Genomic DNA, 24,163 nt, shown 5'->3' on the forward strand with positions numbered 1-24,163 from the left:
GAAGGAGAGGAGGAGATAGGGAAAGGTGAGCATATGGAAGCTGCCAAGAGAATATAGTATGGGGAAGGGGATACAGAGAAAAGTGAAGTACTCCCCCCAAGTCCTTGCAGGTTCCCCACCATGCAACTGGGCCATAGGGGAGAGACTGCTGCGTGGGGGGGGGGGTGAAGATGGGGGCAGACAAATGTGGGTGGGAAAGAGAGAGGAAAAGGGGGAGTGGCTGTGGGATGCAGAGAAGGGAAAGGGGGCATGATGAGGGAGGGGAACATGAGAGGCCCCCTGCAAGTCCTCGTGAGCCCCCCCCCCACCAAGTTAGCCAGGCTTGGAGGGATAGACTTTATGACCAGCTAGCTATATAAATCACGCTGGAGAGGCATTATGGTCATTGGAATGTTGGACTAGGACTGCTCAAGTTCTGTCCTGTTTCTGTACTTTTATTAGTTGAGGTCCAATGTCTCTTGTTTCCTTGCTTGGTTTTGACAACCGTCACCAGCATGATCTAGTCGCCTGAAATTTTCATTTTTCCCCAAGCGCCTTTGATGTAAATGAACAGAGGTATACTGTGGCACTTACAATTAGAAAAAAACAAAACCAGTTGGAAGCCAGAGAGGAAGGAAATGAAGAATTGCTGCCCAGTCTGAAGAATTTATTTTGGATGTTGAAGGGTGTTTAAGGTTAATGGGGCTGCCAGATCGAGCTTTCTGCTGCCTTCTGGACAAATAGTCAAACAGAACAGCTACCAAAGATGGTGGAAAATGCTGATAGAAGCTGTTGTAGAAATTTATGTAGCCTGGAGGAAAAGTTGGAGTGGAAGATGTGTCACTTAAGTAAGAGGAGCAGATATTTCCCTGGTCCAGTTGGGCTGGCTGTTCAGGTGGCAATGTGAGCCATGTAGTGAATAGTGCAGCGGTTAAGTGCTACTAGCCTTGACCTGTTGGCCAGCTCTCTGCCCTCCCTTCCCAGTGCAGTCACCAATCCTGAGCTTCCCACACTGGGCTATTATGGTTGGCACAGCACACGAGTCAGTTGACCAGTCAAAATATTCTCGATTATTTGGGTGCTACAGTGCTGAAGTCAAGCAAGACACTGTGTAGATGCCAGCTCGCTATTTATTTTATTATGGTGTTATTTGTTGGCAAGGCAGGAATGAAGCCTGGTTGCCCTTAGCTCTGCTAGAAGTCCAGGTGGACCTAACAGCGTTGTAAAGTTACTTCTACTGGCTACCTGATATAACTTCAGGCACCTGCTTAATTTTTTATAAAACCCAGAAACAAAAGCTCTGTAACACTTTTTATTAAGACCAACCACAAAAATACGACATGGGGTGCAAGCTTTTGAGTCCCCCAACTATCTTGTGTTACTTTGGTTGATCTTAACAAAAGGTGTTACGTGGCCTTTGTTTCTGGTTTTTGCTAGGGACCAATGCAGCTGCCAGTGTTCTTTGTCTCTTTAGTAGTTGCTGTTGCTTTATTTTTAATTCCATTTTTGTATGTCGTTAAAGGTGTTTGAATTGAATTTAATTCCATTTTTAAGTGATGTAACTGTACGGTGTTCTGGGATATAGGAGAAGCCACTCAAGTTCCGTTCCCACTGGCAGCAAATGCAGAACAAAACCTGCTTCTGAACTGCAGTATTTTGCATAGCGGGTGCAGGATCCCCCCCCATACAAAACAAACAGATCAGAAGGTGAAATTCCCATACTTGGGTGGAGAAACTGACATGCCACGGGTGAAGCAATGCAGCCTAGCCTCTCCCCCCACCTGCTTTCTGCATTTTGGATGGCGGAGCATCTCTTTGTGTGAGCTTGCAGTCTGAAGTAATACCAAGTAAAAACAGGATTATCTCTTCACCTGCTGTTTGTAAGAGCACCTCTTAAGTCAATGTTTGAAGATACTGGGGAAAGGAGAGGTATATTATGCACAAGTAAATGTGCTGATGAAGCAAATAAAATTTTACATAAACAACTGGAAAACCAACTTGTAGCCCCGGTCTAGATTTTGTTTTGTGCAATTGTGCAATTTTTTAAAAAGGTGTTTTGCTTTTTGGTGTGTTGTCACCAACATTAAAGGGGATCTTTCCTTTGATCAATGAGTGAACAACTTTTCTTTCATAAATTAAAAGATTATATTGAAGTTTTGATAACAGGCAAAGTTATTTCAGTGTAATCGATTAATCTGTTAAAAGGCTGATGAACTAAAATGCATTAATGGGTCTACAGCTCTAGTATTCCCTCCTTTTAAGATTCCATATACGGCAGGGCTTTTTATGATTCACAAATTTCAAAACAGAGCAATATAAGAGGAGATAAGGTTAGAGCCACCACAGTGTAGTGGTTAGAGTGTTGAGCGAGTGTCTGGGAGACCGAGCTTCAAATCCCTACTCTACCCTGGAAGCTTGCTGGGCGACCTTGTGGCCAGTCATACAGTCTCAGCCTAACCTACCTCACAGGGTTGTTGCGAGGATAAAATGGAGGAGAGGAGAATGGTGTAAGCCAGTTTGGTCCCCCCCAAAAGGCACGGTGTGACTGGGTCAGCCCTTAGAGCGGCTGACCTGATACCAGGGTGCCCTGGCTGGCGGAAGGGGTTTGTCCCACCTTGGAAACCAGCTCAGTCTGAGGAGTGAGGCGCATCAAGAAATGTTCCATGGGGCAGGTCAGCCCAGGCACACCTATTTCGAGGCGGTGGTGGCTCAACTTTGTGGGTGCTGTCCTGTCCCAGCGGAGGGCCCCATTGGGTTGGAGGCAGGTCAGCAGTCCAGAGCAAGGGAGCGGGCAGGTCCGATTGCGGGGCCGGGCCTTAAGGGCTGCGCTGTGGACGAGCTATGGGTGGCTGACAGAGACGGAAGAAAAGGCAGCATTGTCAAGAGATGAGAGAGTGGAGTGACATCTAACTTCCCCCCACCCCAAGCGTTGGCCACGGTTTTAGCACTGAATAAGTGAATAAACTCACTGGATTGACTCATGCGTCTGGAGTCTTTTGGTGGGGGGCAGATAATGAGAAATGGACGGGTGTCCCCTTTCCAGCCTGTTGGAGGCACTAGCATTGCCCCCACCCCAAAGTACATTGGGTACGGTCCAATACTAGGTGGGGCCACACAGGGTATAAATGAAGTAAATAAATAAGATAGTTGACTATAACGATCCAGTACACAATATGAAAAGAAATTTCCAACACTTAATGGTTTTGCATCTCCAAATATCCTAAACATGATCACATGCAGACAAACTCGATTAGTTTTTTTATGTTCCATTTCAACTTGAACGTACAATGTTCTTTTACTCGTTAAACTAACACCCAAGAACTCTAGAATTTTACATCATATTCATCAAGGTCTTTGGTGAATTGCCTCCTGGTGGCTTCCTTGGGTTGCAAGCTGCAGGAGCTCGGCCTTCAAAGTCTGCATTGGGCAGAATCTAAGCTGTTGTTATCCTTTGATGTTCTTAGCTTGCTTCCTCTATAATAATAGATTGACAAGATATAAATACAATTAGGATCGGTAGCCAGCTTTTTAGTTAAGCAGAGAGGACAGGAAACCTACCCCACGGGTCCCGTGTATTCGGCCAAAGGCAAACGCCTGTTTTTCCTGCTTCAGCTTTCCTCCCTTGGTGCAGATTAATTCTGGAAAGGGAGAGGGCGGGGAAGGTTAAACAAACAAGCTGAGCTTCCAGCCAGGCAGCTAAAAGGAACTTGCTGTCAAAGCACCTTTGGAGAGGCAGAGCAGAAACGGGGGGGGGGGCGGGGGGAGATGGCACAAACATCAAGACTCTCCGGCCAGACTTCTGGTTGCTTGCAAAGCGAAGGCACCGTCCAAGCCTAACAAGAGAATATCCTGTTCTGTACTACTAAAACAGATGGTATGCACTGATTCCATTCCCCATGATGAATTTGCTTATGACAGGAGGAACAGAGTTTACCCTTTCAACCTGTGGCATGTTCTATGCAGCAAAAGGCGGAGAGAATCAGCGCTGCCCGTTGTGGTGGTGGTGAACATTTAGGGCCTTGCACTAGTGGGGCAGTAGCATGCAAGGCCTTCTGTGATTTAAAAGAAGAATGAGAAGAGTCTGGGGCGGTGCGGGGTGGGGTGGGGAGAACTTTAGTCTTTATCCAGGATTGTGCCTGTGAAATGGGAAAAAAACCCAAAGGCTGTTGATTAGCTTGCACTGCTGGGGCAGCAGGCTTTTAGAGCAGCCGTGTTGTAGGACCAAACTGTCACGTACATACAGCGTTATAGTATTCTCTTCCCCAATAATAGGCTAACGTGGCATAAATGTATTTCAGATGGGTAGCCAGTTTTTTAGTTAAGCAGAAAGGACATGCATGCTTACAACCGAAAGAGAGTGTGTATCATTCAGCCCCGTATTCCCTAGCTCAAAAAATATACATGCTTTCAACAGTAGAAGGTGGTCCACGGCACTTTCCTACTTATCTATGGTGCTGTCCCAGGGTGTGGGGAGGAGAACACTCGGGGGCCCTAAAATGCATTTGTATCAGCTCCCTAGAGGTTCCTTAACATTGCAGGCCTAAGCAGAGTTACTCCAGTATATAAACCATATAAAGCATATATTAACCCACTGAAGTTAATGGGCTTAGATTGGAGTAACTCTCTTTAGGACTGAACTGTTAGTTTGGCGGAACACTGCGGAGGCTTCTTTCTGTGCTGGGTTTTAGAAGCCCTCAGAAAGTTGCAAGCTGTACCGCTTTCCGTATCATCAGGAATGTGACACTGGCCCTTCCCCAAGTTAGCAGGGGCACAGCTGACAGCAACCACAATAATTGACTGCCGAGCAAGGTGAGTCAAAAAGGTATGCGCCTCTGAATGTATCCCATAATTGTACCTTAAAAACAGCTGGCTTGTGGAAAAAAAACATGCAATTGAGAAATTAAAAGGTTACACAATCCCCCTTTCAGGAAGGGGGAAAAAACTCACTTTGAAATGACAGCAAGGTAGAGAGAGGAGGCTCCTGTACCCTCTCTGTCGAAAGAGCACCCTTGACTAATTATGATACTGATAAAGCTCTAATGAGGGGGCTCGGATGCTTCCTGCCGAAACCTGAACTGATTGCAACAGCCAGCGGAGGAAGCTATTCCATTGTTCAGTCGTCCTGGACTAAACAGTTCCGAGTTTCCAGTGCTCACAAACGACTTTCCCTGTGGTACAGAGCTCTGAGCAACACAAACAAAAGAGGGCAAAACAAAAGCTTGCCCCTACAAATTCTCCGCAGAGACGGCAAGAGGAGTGACCTAGGCCGGAGACTTGTCTTGGTGGAGTGCCGACCAAACAGCAGAAGCATTTGACGTGCCATGCTTGTCAGACTTTCTGCTTTCAGGAAGCCTTTCCCTGTAGCCTCAGTTGCAGCATCTGTATATACGATCTGGGGCATGCCCAAGGCAGGGCGCATTTGATGGCCCGCTTACCCAATCCTGCAGAATGGTGGCCGATCCACACGTGTCCAGCACTCTCTTGGCAGTGGCCAGGATGCCTTTTGGAGGAGCTTATCTGTCATAATTGACCTGCTCAGGGAGGAATGCCTGAAAAAGCTTCTAGGAATCCCCAGCTTTTTCCAAAATAAAATTTCAAAGCTGCTGTTCTCCTCTAAAGCCATATTGTTGTTGTTTGTTTATAGCCCGCCTTTCTTACTGAGATCCAAGGGCAGATTATATACTGCAAGTGAATACAATATAATCAATAACTAGGACATTCACAGAGCAAAAATACAACAGGACCAGCAGAAACAGAAACAATAGGGTACGGTAGCCGCAAATTTGAAAAAATAGCAGAAAGCTGAACATATAGAGGACACTGTTTTTCTGAATAAAGGTGCTAGAGAGGAGGGTTTCTTGCTTTGTCTTTTGATGGCATCCCTCCAAGGAGTTTAGGATTATCCCTTGTGTTTCATCCTGAGGGCAACCCTGTGAGGTAGCCGGCTGAGAGAGAGAGTGACCGCCCCAAAGTCTTCCAATCACTTTTGTGATCGAGAGGAGATTTGAACCATGGTCTCCCTAGCCCTACCCCAGTGTTGTCACTACTATGACACAGCGGTTCTCCATCTTTCATGGTGGAGGACATAAAGTGATATCGATCACTGGAGGGCAGGCTGTGGCTCAGTGGCAGAACATCTGCTTGGCACGCAGAAGGTCCCAATTCCACTCCTTGGTATCTTCAGCTATAAGGGTCAGGTGGTAGGAGAGCCAGTGCTAGTCTGTGTAGACAATACTGACCTTGATGGACCAGCGGTCTGATTCGATATATGAGCCAGCTCTTCCTGGTTCTTCTGCCAAAATACTGCAGACTTCTAAAATGCTGAGTCCCATGTACCTCCAGCCTCCGTCAGAAGCTCATACACACGCAAACCCACTTGGTTCCCTTTGCACATCACACCCACACAGTTTTCCAAATGTAATTCCACCTGTGAATAGTTCAGATGCATGTCAAAGATGCCTCAAAATAGCAGCGATGCACAGTTATCAGTATCCTTCAGCCAACCAACAACAGGATTTGTAAGGGTTTTCCCCCCTTCTATGTTATGATGTAAACTGAAGTCTAGGTTGAGAAGATTACAGTCCTTCATGTATAAAAGCAACTATGGTCAAATTAGTTGGTGTTGGCTGCCTACAGGAAGGCAGGAGCCAATTGCTATATAATACTGCTGTTTTGAGAGGCAAATAAGTGGAATATGGGTAGAGTCTCTTGTGTCCAAAATAAATGAAAAACGTTTCCAGAAGTGAAATCACCAGACAGTGGATCTTGGAAGTGAATGTATTTGCTTAAGCCCTGGAGAGCAACTTGAGGTGGTTTATTTCATACCATTAAAAGGTGTTTGTCACACAGCTGTGGTATCCATACGATATACTTTGGACAATCCTTCATCCTGGGTAAGGATGAATTGACTATTGAAATGGCAAGTTACCACTGATCCAGAGGAGTTAGCCATGTTAGTCTGTAGTAGCAAAATAGTAAAGTGTCCAGTAGCACCTTTAAGACTAACCAACTTCATTGTAGCATAAGCTTTTGAGAGCCACAGCTCTCATCAGATGCATCGTCAGCTTTCAAGAACCACAGCTCTCTTTGTCAACTCTCTTTGTCAGAGATGAAGAGCGATGTGGTTCTTGAAAGCTGATGATGCCTCTGAAGAAGAGAGCTGTGGCTCTCGAAAACTTATGCTACAATAAAGTTGGTTAGTCTTAAAGGGGCAAGTTAACATGGTAATTGGCAGAAGTGTATGACTTCCTTAAAACCCACCATTCCCTTGCATGCCATCACCACATGTAGGTGTTCTGACGTACGGGAAGAGAAAGCATTTTTCTTCCAATATTCCCTGAGGAAATTCAGGTACATGGAACTGGGTATACAGGGACAAGCCCTAGAACTTGCTATCATTGTCACTTCTTATCCTTGGTACCTGCAGAGAAATATGAAGAAGAGGTTTGTTTTTCAGGTACCCAAATCAGATAGTCATAAACAGCAGTCCTCACAGTACCGGGATTAGGAGAAAGGCCTTCCAAATCCGATGGTCTCTCTCCCAGGCAGCCTCCATGGAGACTGAGCACTAGCTCAGTGATGGAAGGGTTTAGGAATCGAACAGAAACTGCTTTGATCTGGAATCTCTTACCATGAATGCTTCTGACTGGACTTTAGTAGACTTGCGACAGAGCCTTATAAATAGCAGGCATCCAACACTCCGCCATGTTAAAAATGTAGTATTAAAAATGCATTACATACGCGTAACAGAACTTTGCAATGATTGATCTGGAGAACCTCCAAAATACTGACATTGGTTTCTGCACAGCATTATTCTTTACTTCTTGTGCACCTGCAAAAACTAGGCATTGAACTTGTTCCCACTTTTACAAACTGAAGCAGCAGTCAGGCAATCTCCCACTTGCGCCTTTTATAGGGATAAGCAGTCATGACGTTTGAGGTGGTTGCATTGAATCCAGGTGGCTTATTGCCAAACGCGCACATACGAATGGACACCTGAAACTGAGCCAGACCCTAGATCTATCACAGCCAGTCTCGTCTATTCTGACTTGAAGAAGCTGTCCAGGGCCTCAGGCTGAGGTCCATCACCTCCCACCCAATCCTTTTTGAAGGGAGATTTTGAAGGGATTGAACTCGGGACCTTCTGCACGCCAAACGGATGCTCTGCTGCTGAGGCGTGGCCATTTCCCCCGCCAGTAGCACTTGTGGGGGTACCACAGCCCCCTAACCCTGGGCAACTGCGCTGAGGCACTGTTAGTTTCTGCAACGAATGCCAGTTGCGATAAACCACACAACTGCCTTGCTTTGCTTGAGCCCGTTTGTGATCTTTTCCATTACACATAATACGTTGACTTTGTTAGAAGCAGGGTGTTGCTCTGCTGTGTCAGAAGCACCTTACGAAGCATTTTTTAAATGTATCAAATGTGCAGAGTGACCCCCCCTCCCCCATCCGTAGCACCCTGCCGCGTTGTTAACTATCGTTTCTGTTTGCTTCTCTGGAGACCTTTCCTGCTTCAGCTCAGGGGGGATGATGGGGGGATTGCTTACTACGGGAAGTGAGAACAGGCATCGAATTCAGGCCTGATTTTTTGTGGTATAGAGAGATTACATCTTGGTGGGAGGAATATCGCCCCATGAAGAAGTGCTTATGAAACGAGCTTAAGATAGCCGGAAGCTTGTTGGGCGGGGGAGCCCCCCACAGGGGGTCTCCCATACGTTGCTTGTTGTCCCACCTGAAGATTACAACATCATCTCCTCCCAGAGTCACAGCTCCTCTCCACCTCCTCCCGGGGGACTTTTCATCTGTTCCCGCATCAACAGCGGGAGTCCTCAGCATCGAAGTTTGGAACACACTTACAAGAGAACTCATAAGATTGTTTCCTAGCTTGAGGGCATATACGCTATTCGGTTTTGTAACACCTTGCTGTATTTCTGGCATTGAGCTTGCTTTACAGTTGTAGTTACATTGTAGCAATTGATTGTTTATTGCTTTTTGAATGAATTTATATTGCTCGTTTATAAAGCATTTGGAGAATATCTTTTGAGCAATTCAGTGCATTGTTGTATTGCTTACCTGTTCTTTCGAGTCAGCTCAGGAGAAGGCACTCCCCATTTTTAAAAACAACAAAGCAGTAGAAAGATCATCCCATTTGCACTAAGGCGACCCATCCTTGCATTATGTAAGCACGGATCATTGTGCCGTCTACCAGACTGAGTCTAGCACTAGAGTTGTGCCAAGAGCAAAATTATTATTATTATTATTATTATTATTATTATTATTATTATTATTATTATTATTATTATTATTGAATTTCTAGTCAGCCCTTCCCGCAAGTGGGCTCAGGGTGGATTACAACAAACAGATTACCGTAATAAATAAAATCCATAAATTCACAGTTTCATAAAAATCCCGTTTCAGTGGCACCGCTGAACGCAAAGGCCCTGCTGCTTGAGAATTACAGTTATCACAGGAGAGACACCATTGCATGTGTCCCGATCCAACCCCCTACCTGATGTCCTTGTCTACGAATACTTGAGAGGAAGTGGGAATCTGTGTGTGTGTGTGTGTGTGTGTGTGTGAGAGAGAGGGGGGGCTTGAACCCACTAACCCCCTCCTTCCTCTCGTTTGAGAACAATTCTGCCACCCCTCCAACTTATTTGCCCTTCCCTTCCTGTCAGCAGAGCCACTGTTGGGGGCTTCCTATGTGCACGAGAGGATTTACGCTCCCCTCTCCCTGGCCCTACTAACTCTGTAGCCCAGTCAAGAGATTTGCCTAGGCCTGGATGGACAGCCAAGTGCTTGGGTAAGAACTTTAGTCACAGTTTGAGATCTGACCAGAACAACAGTGCAAGCATTACAGAAAACTTAAGAATCAAAACCATGCGGCTAGCTAAGTTCTATAACTCTCCAGTTTTACCTTTCAGAGGAGTGGGCACGAGAAAAGGGGGAACTCTGAAACAGGCTGGTGGCTGGTCAGTGCAGATTTCACTCTTTCCCTCTCTGTGCCCTGATTCCTGGCTAGCGTGCTTTGCATAGAACAGGCTAAGCCATTTAGCTATTTGCCTCCCTGTTGGGAGGAGTTCTGTTTTACCTGTCCTGAAATGGGACCTGAGTCCCCATGTTTCCCACCATTCTGCCCTTATTCAGTCATACAAAGTTGTGTTTTCTTGGTCTCTATGGCCCTAATTCAGGATATCAAAAGGGGGTCTGTCTTGCCTCTTCTTGGCAGATGGGCAAATGGTGAATGGTATCCTACCCATTGATCTCCATAAACAGGGAACGTCTCTTCCCTGCCAGTAACATGAGGAGTTTTATTTATTTAATTTTTTTTTACATTATTTATAGTCCGCCTTTCTTACCGAGTCTCAAGGCAGATCGCACAGTGTGAGTTTGTGCCGTCAATATCAAAGACATTTTAATAAAACGTGTAATGGGTATATGCATACAAATTTGCAAAGATTTTAAAAACCAGCAGAAATCCAATATGGAGCTGAAGAAACGGTGAAACAGAGCATAAGCAATTCTACCACTGACATAGCAAATAACATAGGAATTACCCAGTAGGATCATACTTATAGCAGTAAGAGTGGGTCTATGATCCATCAATATTTACAGCAATAGTAATAGTAAGTCCGTCCTATCCTTTTACTGATGGAGCTCTCTAAGGCCACTTCTTTACAGTACAACCCTCCTATCAGTCAAAAGTCCTCTTAAATAATTCAGTTTTGCATTGTTTGCGGAAAGCCAGGCGAATGGGAGCTTTCCTAACCTCCTCAGATACACCATTCCATAAACGGGGGGTCACCAGGGAAAATGCATGTGTACAGGTGGTTGTTGATTTTGCCCTTGTGAAAGGTGGCACTAGCAGAAGGGTATGTGACAAGGGGCCAGGACCTCTTGTGTGTTAATCAGGGCAACCTACATTTCTTTATCACAACATGATGACCTGCTCTTTCTCTAGATTCTTTGTGTTAGCAGATGTTCTTGCAAAGGAAGAGAAACCAGAATTCCAGTAGGAGTATCCTGGGGGCTGGTTCACACATTGTGGAGTACACATGTTATCCTGCTGGGGAAACCCACAGATATCCTAGATTTCTCCAGTGGGCAAGATAGCATCCTTCTGGGAACATTTCAAGTTTGGAAAGTGGTGCAGGGGAAAACTGAAGCTCCTTCCTTATGTGTGTTACGGGCCTGCTCTACATTGGCCATCGTGCTCATGGGAATTAAGGAGAACCTGCAACTGTTACACAGGGAGGGGGTCTCAGACCCAACCTCTGTTTATATTCAGTAACGTGCGAATCATGGCTCTTGTTTGTATTCCTTGTTACTAATGTCATAAATAGGAAAACTCTTTTTTTCCACAGGTACCCTCTGAGACGAGGAAGTTCGTTCACATTTCTAACTCCTGGACCACAGTGGGATTTTACTTTGGTGAGTAAAGTAAACCACATATTCCTTAACAATTAAAATCTTAAACAAACAAGAAGGCAGTGTTCTCAGTTTCTCAACTGACTGTTTGTTCTTTGCTTAAGTGGACAAATGCAGTCTTTTCCCTGGAGGGGCCAGGTAAATGATAGTCAGCATACCTGCTGTGCCTCACCAGCCCTGCGCGTTTTATGGTAGTAGCTTCCCTTGTATTGGGGTACGGCCTTCTATTAATGCCTTCATTCTGCAGACTGTTTTAAGAATAACATATGCAGCAACAGGGTCAGTTGTGATTTAAACCAGATCTCTGGAAGTTGATACAGAAGAATGACAGGACTAGAAAGATGTTGGCATCCTCAGAAATTAGTGAAAAGGAAAGAACTCCTGCCCTTGAATGTGCGTGCACACTATTGCCTTATTTCTTTGCACACAGGGCGCATGCTTAGTAGTTGCCCTCTCCGACCTCCTCCTGGGCACGCAACTTATTAATTTAATTTGCTGTATTTGTGGATTGCTTTTCAGCCATAACAGCTCCCAAGATTGTTGACAATAAAAAAGTTACTGTGTGTGTATAGTGGTTAGAGTGGTGGCCTAGGATCTTTCTTGGCTAGCAGACCTTGAACAGACTTGCCCTTTCCTTTCCTGCAACTCATTCTCTGCCAACCGTCGCTTCAGGAATCTGGCGGTTCTTCCCTAGATGGGGTTCGGAATAAGTAAGGCAAAAGGGGATCGGCTGGGATCCAGGAGGAGAAGGTGAGGGACACAGGAGGGTGGGGAACCACCAGACGTGCCTCAAGCCCCTCCCTTGAGTTTTCACCAGGACCGGCATCACTTCAGAGATGTTCCGTAAAGCAAAAGGAGGGCTTTTTGGAAAAAGACAGAAGCTGGGAGTCTCAGTGATATGAACTCACTTGGAAGCTACATTCTATGATTTGTAGAGGAGTTATGACCAGTCGGACGTCAGTTAACTCCCGCAGAAAAGAACATTTCATGCTGGTCAAAGAACTTCTGGAGTTTTGCCAGTAGGAGCTGGGCACAGCTGGGGAAGCCTGCTAAAGCCTGTGGCTTACAGCCCTGCCTGCCTGGAGGCCACTCACTGCCTGCTCCCCTACGAACCTGCCCATCCACTCCAGTCATCGTCGGAGGCCCTGCTTCAGGTGCTCCCACCAGCTGAGGCTGGATGAGTGGCAACCTGAGACAGGGCCTTCTCAGTCATGGCACCAAAAAATGTGGCGCTCTCTCCCCAGAGAGATTAGTCTGCCTTCTTCTATTGTCTTCTGCCCGGAGGTTTTTTTGGCGTTCCCTCCCTTACTCATATGTATGTCTGCATGTATTTATTAATTTATTAGTATTGATTCATTTTACTTCATTTATACCCCACCTTTCTCTCCAATGGGGACCCAAGGTGGTCTACACCATTCTCTTTTCCTCCATTTTTTCATCACAACAACCTTGTAAGGTAGGTTAGGCTAAGAGTGGGTGACTGGTCCAAGGTCACCCAGTGAGCTTCCGTGGCAGAGAGAGGATTTGAACCTGGTTCTCTCATACGCTGCTCTGACACTCAGGCCTCTACACCACACTGTCCCTTCCTATTTGCGTGTTTATACATGTTTAGATGTTTTATGGTTTTTAATATTTGCAATGTTTTAACATTGGCTGCCTTTGGGACCCTGACAGTGCAATCCTATGCAGAGTTACTCCAGTCTAAGCCCATTAATTGCAATGGGCTTACATTGGTTTAAAGTTGCATAGGATTGCACTCTGAGTTGGGTGGCAAGGTGGCATAGAAATGTTTTAAATCAATAAATACAATTTAAATTAAGGCCACACCTTGTTGGTCCCATAAATAGCTCTTCCTACAGTGCCATAAGATGTTATTTTATCCCACGCTCTTCAGTTTCACCCTCCGTTTCTTAGTTCCTTCAGTTTTCTGAAGGAAGCCAGTCTTTCAAAATCAATATGTTCCTTCCCCAAGAGTGGCCGATACCGATAACGGTGTTAAAAAACAAACTAACTGAAGAACCATATGATCATCCTGTGGTGGCTAGCTCGGACTGGTCACTCCTCCAAAGCGAAGCAGTGATGCTAATCAGGTTTCAGAAGAAGGAGAAAATGTGGTTACAAGCCAGATACCTTCTGGTGCCTACTGCTTAGCTGTGCCCTTGGAATCCTGTGCCCCTCCTTGCCGTTTCTGTGCCTTTGTGCAATGCAGAAGTTGGACAGGGGAGCCAAAGCATTGATTTGGGCGATAAACTGGACCCCTGGGCCATCATGGCATCACTCTGTTTACTTGCTTGGGCTTAGAGAAGTGACTGCAAACAGGGAAACGAAGCTACCTCCCCATCCCTAAAACCAAAACATCTGTTTTGCTGGAGTCCCCATAAAGGGGAGGGGAATCCCTTCCATAAAAAATAAATACTTAGCACTTCTGTTTGTGGTGTTGTTGTTACGCATTTGTGTTTATCTGTTTTATTTAATTATATTTATGCATTTTAAATGCACTGTGTATTTTAAAGTCATGTTAGTATTTGCAATATTTTAATGCTCACCTCCTTGGAGACCCTGTATTGGGAGGTAAGGCTACATAGAAAAGTCTGAGCTAAATGAATACAAAGTTGCCATACATCTGTTGCTTTTTAATCCTGCCTTTCTTACAAGGCGCTCAGAGCGGTGGGCATGATTCTCCTCTCCTTCATTTTATCCTCTTGATAATCCTGTGACGTTCATGAGGGGTGCGAGGCTACCAAACGAGCTTCTTGTCTGAATGGGGATTTGAACTCAAAGCTCCTGGTACCAGTCCACTGGAAGGGTACAGGAGAGCCAGTGCAGCATAGAGGTTAGAGAACTTGGGATAAAGGTTAGGACTTGGGATAGCCATGATATTTGCCATGAAATCCACTGGGTGACTCTGTCTTTCTCAGCCTGACCTACCTTGCTGGGTTGTTGTGAGGATAAAAGGAAGATGGGAGAGAACCATGTAAGCTGTCCTGTGTTCTGTGGAGGAAGGGTTGGATAGAAATGTACAAAATAAATAAATGGTCTACGCATTCTGGCTCTGCAGTAGTAGCAGTCTTTATTTTTACGGAGAAATTCAATTCACTCCCGCACGCCCTATACCCACAAGATCTCTAGAGCAGAGGGAGCAAATAGATGAGAGGCCATATCCATTACCAGATCTCCTGTGTGCTTTGTAAAGGTAAAAAAAAAGTTGTAGAGCTCTCAGATTTGGATTGGGGCCATGGTACAGGGATTTTGAAAATCTCATACTGCTCCCCCCCGCCCCGCCCCAGCTGTTGTTAGCCTTGGTAGGGGAAAATATGGGTACTGGGACTAGTAATGTCTGTTTTTCTCTACTGGAGCTATTAGCAGCCTGAGTGGGGTTTCTGTGGGTGGAAAGAGTGTAGAGGTTAAACGCTGCTGCCCCGTACCATGGGCCCGATCCAAATGCCATCTCCTGCTATGGATTTTTAATTTTAAAAGACATGTCAGGAAATCTGCAGTGCAGTCCTAAACACAGTGAATGAATTCAGAAAGGCGCAAGTTGTGACTCATTTTGGATTACAATCCTATGCAGAGTGACTCCAGTTTAAACCCATTGATTTCAATGGGCTTAGACTGGAGTAACCTTGCGTAGGATAGTTTCGGGTGGGTAGCCATGTCGGTCTGTAGCAGAAGAGCAAGATTTGGGTCCAGTAGCATCTCAGAGACCAACTAGATTTCCAAGGTATGAGCTTTTGAGAGCCAAGAATCTGGAAATCTAGTTGGTCTGTAAGGTGCTACTGGACTCGCTCTTGCATAGGATCACACTATTAGGACTGCACAGTAAGTCACGTATCTCCCACATCTTGTTAAGCAACAAAAGTCTCAGATGCCCGTTTTTGAAAGATGTCTTTTTTCTTCCTCAAGCGGGGTGGTGGTGGGGGGACAACTTCTGCCAGGTCTAAATAAGACATCCTACCTTTTCAGCCTATTGCCTCTCACAGAAATATGTTTTCCACATGAGCTGATCTCAGGAGGGTTGAAATAACTAAGACTTAAAAGCCAGCCAAATGCAAAGTGTCATCCGGTATGAGACAAGCACGCTATCCAGGCAGCCCCTTGGTAGGGTTACGTTAAGCTGTTCAAATGCAGCCAGCTTTCTGGGAGTCTGCAACAGATTTAATAGACACGAAACAGCTGGCTTCGTTGTCATGGGCTTGATCTTTGTATGAATCTCAGCTGGGCTGAGAAAAATGTTGGCCCCAGCCATGGCAAGACCTATTAAACCAGTCTAGCCAGTCTTCAAAACAAACCCTCAGACTTCCTTTGTAGTCTAGAGTTGGAACTCGCATAGGCTGTAGTGGCTGTAGATGGGGAATACAACTGAATTTCAGAAACCTTATTTTTCCGGTCAAGAAGTACATGGTGGCCGGCAGTTCTTGTATTATTACAGGAGTAATAATTTGCAGGCCCTGACCTCGGTAGACCAGGCAAGCCTGATCTCGCCAGTTCTCTGGAGCTATGCAGAGTAAGCCTTGGTTAAGAATTGGATAGGAGACCTCCAAAGACAACCAGGGTTGATATTCAGAGGCAGGCAATGGCAAACTCCCTCTGTTAGTCTCTAGCCTTGGAAACCCCACCAGGGGTCACCGTAAGTCAGCTATGACTTGAAGGCACTCTCCGCCACTACATTAATTTGCAGAGAACTATGACATCACAGAGAGAGAGAGTTTCCAGAGCATCATTCTGCCAGAGAGAAAAATGGCATAGCTTGAAGCTGTGCCAGTAAGGCTAGGAGATCACACAGACCTGTGCCTGACGATCTGAACGTCACATGCCACTCACCACAATGCTGCCAATATGTGGCCTTGTCCCTGTAACTACCGGAGGGGCTCACCTGGTCATCTGCAGGCAGTGCTTACATGTGAGACGTGAGCTGCTAATCTCAAGGCTGTTGGGCTGAAGTCAGTGACATAAAGCCCATAAAGCACATTTTTATAACCGAAACAGAAAAGAGGATCTGGGAGTTAGAAGAGGTATCTCATTTCCTTAAGTACATTCTTGAAAGAATTCCAGGTGTTAATGGCGACATTAATGCATACCATTCTCTTCTAGTTTTAACTCAGTTTCTCCCTTTGCCCATCTCTGGTAACATCTTGGAATGTAAAAGAGGCATATTGCTTGTGCGTCAAGTCAAATAATACTGCCAGAACGAAATCCTTCCAGTTTGTTGACGTCTACGGTTGTGAAAACAAGGGGTTGGACTCAGTCTTGGGGAGGAGCTGTGGCTCAGTGGCAGAGCATCCACTTGGCATGTAGAAGGCCCTGGGTTCAATCCCCAGCATCTCCAGTTAGAAAGGAGCTGGTAACAGGTGATGTGAAAGGCCTCCACCTGAGACCCTGGAGAGCTGCTGCCAGTCTGAGTAGACAGTGCTGACCTCGATGGACCCAGGGTCTGATTCACCTTCATGCATTCATGTAACGTTAATGGCCCATTGTACGTGGGAAAGCAGGTTCCCTGCCAGGGATCTCAGAGTCAAGAGCATACCTTGTATAACTTGTGTGTTTCTTTCCCTGCAGAAGAGGAAGCGAAGAGAGAAAGATGACGATGTTGTTAGCCTTTGCAGCCTGGATCTTAAGGTAATTAAACTGTTTGGCATGATTATATCTGCAAGTAAAGCTGTTGTGTTCCTCAAGGTTCATCGTCCACCCTAGCCTGGAGGTTCAGGATGGACCACATTGTTCCCCTTACACAGCTGAGCAGCTTTCCACAGTAGCTGAGAGCATGTCGCCATCCCATTTAATAGGTGGGAAATGAAGGCTAAGAGTCTGCAACTTTCTCAAGGTCCACCCATTGAGTCTGTGGCAAAGCAGGGAACTGACCTTGCATTTCCCAGGCTCAAGCCCAGCCTTCCTCCACCCGCTGGTCAGTGCTGGCAAAACAACTTGGTATCTCCTGAAAGAATCTAGAATTATTTACAGCAATGTTGAGAACGGTAATGTGGATAGAAGTGCTCCCTGAATGCTGGTAGACGTGGAGCTTTTGTTTGTGTGGAGGGCCAGGTACAGCCTTAGCATCCACACAGCTAGCTAGGAGTGGAACTTGGCTGCTCAGGGCACAAAGGTTCCACTGTCTGAAACCTTTTGTGCATTTCCAAGCCTGCTTCTAAAACCATGAGGGCTAGAAACTTGGTGCTGCATTTTTTAAAAAAAAACTTCAACAACTTTTTTTGGAAGATTACGAAAGAGAAGAGCAGTCCTATCTGCATGGTTTTCCTTGAAGATACATAATACAAAACACTAATCAAAAGTCCATGGATCCATTTGTTAAGTTCACCGTGTTGAGATGGTCTCCTGCCCTTCTGCAAGCTTAGCCACGTGGCTTCTGCCTCCTTCCCCTTGCTCCTTTTGTTCCCTTTTATCTGTCCTGGGTAGTACTTGGCTGGCAGAGTGCCAAGGGAGTCCAGGGTTGCTACGCAGAGGCAATGGCAAACCACCTCTGTTCATCTGTTGCCTTGAAAACCCAACGAGGGGGGGGGGCGCCATAAATCAGGCTGTGACTTGGCAGCATTTTACACGCACACATTAAGGACAGGCAAAAACCATGTACTTAGGACGCCCATAACAACGACAAAGAAAACAGGTTCTGTGTATCTGATCTTGCAAATTCTTGTGTGCAATTTTTCTGAATGAGAATGAATCTTTCGTTATTTTCTGAAACGTTAACGTTTGTCAGCGTAGGTGTGCAGGAGGCACAATTTTCCAACTATTTTAAACACCAGTCTGTCTGTACTCCACTGGCAGTAGTTGTTTTTCAATTCTTTACTATTCTTCATTAATATTTTCCAACATTTTATTTATTTAGGAAACTTATATCCACCTTTCTATTCAAGGAACCCTTAAGGTAGCTTATAATGTTGAAAGGCATCAATCCCATAAAAGAGTAGTGCCTAAATTAAGCTGATGAAGATTGGTTGTTGTGGATTTTCCGGGCTGTATAGCCATGGTCTTGGCATTGTAGTTCCTGACGTTTCGCCAGCAGCTGTGGCTGGCATCTTCAGAGGTGCAGCACAGCTACAGCTGCTGGCGAAACGTCAGGAACTACAATGCCAAGACCACGGCAATACAGCCCGGAAAACCCACAACAACCATCGTTCTCTGGCCGTGAAAGCCTGCGACAATACACTGATGAAGATTATATCTAGGCTCTCTAGGCAGGGACTGAGCTTGTCTTTGTTCCTTTGGGAGTGCCTGTTAGGAAGCGCCTCCTCCCACAGAAACCTCCCTGTGTCCCAGAGAGTTCTTGGTGGAACAATCCATGATATGGAAGGACCTTTCCCTTCCTGGAGAGTCACCAGGCTCCTTCATTGTTTATGTTCTGACAGATGACAAAAAACATGCTTGTGTACGGCAGGATACGAGTCCATTGACACCATAAAGACCAACAAGATTTTCAGAGTATAAGCTCCCTTCTTCAGATACCACTTCAGCTTATACCTGGAAAATCGTGTTGCTCTTTATGGTGTCACTGGACTCGTCTCTTGCCATTCTACTGCAGACCAGCATGCCTGTTACCTGAAACTCTTTGTGTTAGGAAGCTTTTAAAGATTGTGCTGCTGAATGTTGCTGGTTTTTAATAGCTTTGTGATTTTAATGTGTACTGGGTGATTTTTTTTTTAAAAAAAGTGGACTTCTGTGTGTGTGGGGGGGTAATTTTTCCAGCTTGCCCCTTCCACTGTAGACCTGCTCTTCATACCTTGTCTTGAGGTTTGATCAAGCACTGGGAAAGGATTCGGGGAGGTATAATAGGGCTGTTTTCACACTGCTTACCGGCCACGGAACATCATGCCGAGCTCCTGGAACGACAACGGCTTTCTGGCACGATTTCGTGTGAGAATGGCTGTTCTCGCATGAAATTGCGCCAGGAAGACACTGTCGTTCCAGGAGCTCGGCGTGATGTTCCATGGCCAGTAAGCAGTGTGAAAATGGCCCAGGTCACTGTAGGGAAGGTTAGAAAGCTGCCTTCTGTGCTGACATGGTAGAGGGCACAGTCCAGAATATTATTTAATTTGCTTATTGCATGTTATCCTGGGCACTAAACAGAAAGTTGACTGCAATATGCTATAGATGGGAAAATTTAAAAGTCCATATAAAGTTTAGTGCATTTGCGGAAAGTGCAAAATAAATGTGTTGCAGAGGTAGCTTCAGAATTTGCCGTGAATGCCAGATGTTTCATGACATCATTCTACATGTGTAGTGCTGCAGAAAGCTAATTCCTGGCCCTGGTGGCATCTGTGGCTTTGGTAGACCTGTACCTGAAGGTGTGCACTGAGGCATACTCTTCAGCGTACTCCGTGTTTATCGTATGTTCTCTGAAGAATCGTAGAAGTCAGGCACTGTCTTTACAAAAATGTAGCATTTGGACTCTGATAATCTTCCTGCCCAATCAAGGCTTTGTGGAAACAAAAGCTACAAAGGACCCTGTGGCGCACTGCTCCTTGTGGGTGTGGGTGTGTGTGCACGGCAAGGCAAGCTGGCCTTCCTCTTGCATGCAGTATTTTTCCTGAACATTGCTTGACCTTTTCCTGGGCAAAGTGAATATCATACGACTGGGGTTTGTGGAGTACTGGGCTACTTAAGAGATACTCTGCTCAGGGACAAAATTTCAGGCTGACCTTTGTGAACTAGAATAGGATGTCCTTTTACAGCTGTTTCTCTGAGGATATTTAGTGCCTCAGGAATGAGCAGGAGTGGGAGGAAGAAGCCTCTCTTCTGGGAAGTGGTAACTTTAGTGTCCGAAGCCCAAGAACTGTGTTCACTTCTTTACAATTCTGGATTTATTGATTTATTTATTCTTTAGCAAGAACGATTCAATGTTTGGCCTTTTTATCAGTCTCCTTTCTGTATGATTTGCCTAAAGCTTGTGCACTGCACTGTTGTTTCGGTTGGACTTTAAGAACAGATGTTACTTAGCTTTCGTGTCTGGGTTTTGCTATGGACTGGCGCAGCTTCCTGCTTTCCTTGATTTGGGAAAAGCCTTCAGTTTTTGTTTTGTTTTTTAATTGAGGGTTCATGTGTCCTTCAGGTCAGGACAAGAAAGAGGATCAGAGGGGCTAGCATAGCACAGTTGTGGAGGCACTTGTGTGGTTTTGCCATTGCTGGTGTGGCTGCTAATAAAACGCAATAGCAATGGGGCTTCCACGTAGGAGGTTTCCCTGCCCCAGTCTCTTAGCAGCAGCCTCCATCACCCCCCCCACACACCCCAACCACCAGGGCTATTGTGATTTTTTTAAAAAATGAGCACTAGAGTATCCTTATATCAGTACAGCATTATAATAATATGTCTAACAGGTCCTCTGGATCCCAGCTTTCATTATTAAAAAAAAAAAGTACGCCTCTAGTCCCTTTTGTTGGGCAGGTATGACTTTCCCCTTAGATCTTTGTGAGGGAAGGAGCCAGAGTCTCAACATTTTTTTTAAAAAGCCAAGAATTCAGAGAACCTGTTACACCTTGTTACAATGGTATCAGTATAATGATATTCTGGCACTGATTTTTTTTTTAAAGTGGTGGTCTGGGGAACAGCTGCAACAGGGACAGAGTCAGGGAAAATAGCTGCCACGTGGGTGGGGAAATGTGTAGGGTCCCACTCACACAGCAGCAACCCAGACCTGACTGCAATCTTTCCCAGAAAACCCTGGGAGGTGTAGGAATGCGTCAGTAAGTATGCCGCAGGGCAGCAGGGAAAGCACCCCCTCTTTCCAACAGCTTTGAACCTGGGGCAGATAACCCGGGTGGAATCGGAGTTTCAAAAATATTGCTCAGATACTCTCGCAGGCCTCCCAGACTTTGCAAGAGTCGCCATTTGGAGTTACCGTTGGTTAAGTGCACCTTTTGAAAACGCTTCCCTTCAGTTACCAGCAGACGTTGCTTCTTCCGCCACTGCTGCCCCTGTGTCTGCTGCCCAGCACTTCAAGACCTTCCAGGAGGTCTCCATCAAGCCCTTTCGCCTTCTCTTTCCTTTCGAGACTGATTTCCGCCCCCCCCCCCCAGAGTCTTCCCTGAACCAGCGGATTCTCTCCTTGTTCACTTCTTCATTGTCACTAGACCCCCCCCCACCTTACCCCAGTCCTTCCTGGCCAGCCGCAGGCTTTTCACTTACTCCTTCCTTGTCCAATGAATAGTGCTGCTTTTTTGTTCTGTCACAGGACCTAGTGTGTAAAGACAGCAGTATTAATATAAAAACCAACGTATCCTACTCAGTACTGTGGTTAGAAGCCAGTTGAATTGGCTTTCTGTGTGATAACGAAATGTCAAGCATGATACTACTGAGGAGGAGTCAAATCTGCTGCATTTTAATTGGTTTTAGCTGTGGCTTGTCTTGAAAAGGTGTGTCTAACTAGTTAGTATTGCATAGTTTGTTTTAACTGGATATTTTGTTGAAAAACAAACAAGTGGCATTTTGTCTGTAGCCACATGATAGCTCAAGGCTCACACCCTTAAAGTGCTCCTCATTCTGATCTCATTTATAGCTGACTTGGTGCTGCAAAGGCTCTGTGTAAACAGAATACAATTGCAAACCTGTTCAGCCATCCTGACTTTTGAAGCCAGTAAGGTGGGAAATCGGGTCTTTGATGTTCAAAAGCTGGGGTTCTGCAATTGCTTGTTTTTTCTCTCTGACGTCATCCTTGCAGAGTTGTAAAAATGCTTGCCACTTGACTCTGACATTCAGGCTGACTCATTCATTATCATGTTTGCCCCAGGAAAAAGGGGAAACAAACAAGGTAGGTTGTATTCTTTTATTGGAGCTGGGTTTTTTTCTTGCTGCTCGTCTCTGCCAACTGATGTATTGTATACATGATGGCAGTGTCTTTCAAGAGACTGTGGGCCGAACTAGACATTACGGCATCCATGAATCAGGCCCAAGGATGCCACCGCCAACTTAGAGCTAAACTCAGACTATTTAGAAATGCCACAAGGGCCCAATCCTTATCAGACCTGCAGCGCAGTGGAATCAGGCAGTCTTCTTGACTGCATTTTTAAATGGCCTGAGATCAGTTCTAAAATAGTGATAGCGTCCACAGGTCTGATCCATGGATGCCATAATGTCTAGTTTGTCCCACGTTTTAGCCAGGGTTTGATTCCCCCCCCCCTTTACAGTTAATAAGAGGAGTTTGGTCCTCGGTTCTGTTAGGCCCACGTTGATCTCTGCAGCTTCTGCTGGACAGGTGGCTTTCCATTTTTCCAGATCGGATATATAACCAGAGTTCAGGGGACTGCTGGGTTTATAGATAAAAGACGGCTGTCTGGGTGGATGCAAGTGGATTTGCGAATAAGGGGCAGTTGCCACAGATGCAGGTTAACTGATGGGGTACCAGATGGGAGTGGAGGGGAGTGCTTATCCGCAATCTCGATCCGTTTTGTTCTCTGGCCATTCAGGGCTGAAAAGGGGCCCCAAATGGTCAGGATTGGGCCACTGATGAGTGGGAGAGTGATCCACCAACGGTCAGAGGCCTGATCCGGGCCTTTTTGGCCCCAATCCGGGCCGAAACAGGCCCAAAACATTCGAGAGTCAGGTGGGTGGGGCCAGCTGACATGTGACCTCTTGGGGGAACTGCCGGAACTGCGTTCCTGTGCGTTCCCCCTCGAAATGAGCCCTGCTCTTGCCACAGATCTAGCTAGTGGTGTAGGAACTATTCTATGTATTGCCAGATTTATTTTGATAGTTTCAAAGTATTTCTACAGTTGATCACATAGCTAACTATCATAAACAGCAATAAAATGCAACAGCAATGAAGCCAGAGTAAAAACATCAAAATACCATAGCCCTAAAATGTCTCACAGCAGAGTTTGAAGAGAACAGAAATAAATCGTCAGATGCCTGGGAGGGCAGTCACCTGTTGCTTGACATTCCGAAGAGGAGGTGCCAGGGAATAGCGGGGGGGGGGAGGCCTTCTCCCAAAGCCCCTGTCCCTCAGGGCCCCGCAGTTTTTCCTCTAAGAACATAGAGTGGTTTTCAATTTGCATTAGGCTGTTGTTTTATTGTGATTTTATTGAATATGTTATATTTTTGTGTTGGTTTTTAACCGTTGTAATTGTTGTAGACTGCTTCAAGATCTTAACGAAAGAGAAACAGTATAAAAGCCGAATAAATAAATAAATACGACAGGTCCTTTAATGCAAAGGTTGACATTTGGTCAGATTTGTACAGGAGGAAGCAGTAATTAGGGGACCCTGGTTCCAGCCTGATCAGGATTTGAAATGCGAGCACCGGCACTCTCAATTGTGCTGAGAAATTGATCAGCTAGTGTAGCTCTTTCAAAACTGTCAGCATGCATTTCTAAGGAAGCAGAATGGTCAACAGACAGCAGCATTCTGCCATAATTGTTCAAACAGTCTTCAGCTGAAGCCCCAAGCTGAGCACATTAGAGTAACCTATCTGGATAAGATCCGAAAATAGATTTCTCTGAACAGCCCTCATTTCTCTTGGAAGGAAACTAGCTGGAAAACCAACCAAAACAGGTTTGTGGTGGAACAGCCCCCCTGGCCCATGAGAGCTGCTCTGTTCGGCCCTCTGAGGTGTCTAGATGCCCAGCGACTATCCCGAGACTCTGATGCTCTGCTCTCCTAGTCTGCGGGACCCTCTTTCTTGCTCTTTTTGGTCATTTTAGGAAATACCTGCTGAGGATCAGTACAAGCAGCTTCCCTTCCCATGTTGTCATTCTAAGGCTACCCTGAGTGCCTGCGTCTCCCACTACTGAAAGTCCAGTTACTATAAGGATG

General features: G+C 45.7%; 1 protein-coding gene and 1 long non-coding RNA gene across 2 annotated transcripts in view; one reads left to right on the forward strand and one right to left on the reverse strand.

Moving 5' to 3' along the window:
- The window catches only part of NET1 (neuroepithelial cell transforming 1), a 77,592-nt gene that overhangs the window by 22,438 nt on the left and 30,991 nt on the right, over nucleotides 1-24,163 (forward strand). Inside the window, exons 2-3 of the mRNA XM_054988142.1 lie at nucleotides 11,344-11,410; nucleotides 16,964-17,023. Coding sequence (XP_054844117.1) covers nucleotides 11,344-11,410; nucleotides 16,964-17,023 — 127 coding nt within the window. The remainder of the gene's footprint in view (nucleotides 1-11,343; nucleotides 11,411-16,963; nucleotides 17,024-24,163) is intronic.
- LOC129335519 (uncharacterized) lies at nucleotides 3,226-3,621 on the reverse strand. The gene is made up of 2 exons (XR_008597619.1): nucleotides 3,538-3,621; nucleotides 3,226-3,453 (listed from the first exon to the last, which is right to left on the reverse strand). It is a non-coding gene; the product is annotated as an uncharacterized LOC129335519 (long non-coding RNA).

This window comes from Eublepharis macularius, chromosome 9, assembly GCF_028583425.1.
Source record: "Eublepharis macularius isolate TG4126 chromosome 9, MPM_Emac_v1.0, whole genome shotgun sequence".
NCBI classification, from domain to species: domain Eukaryota; kingdom Metazoa; phylum Chordata; class Lepidosauria; order Squamata; family Eublepharidae; genus Eublepharis; species Eublepharis macularius.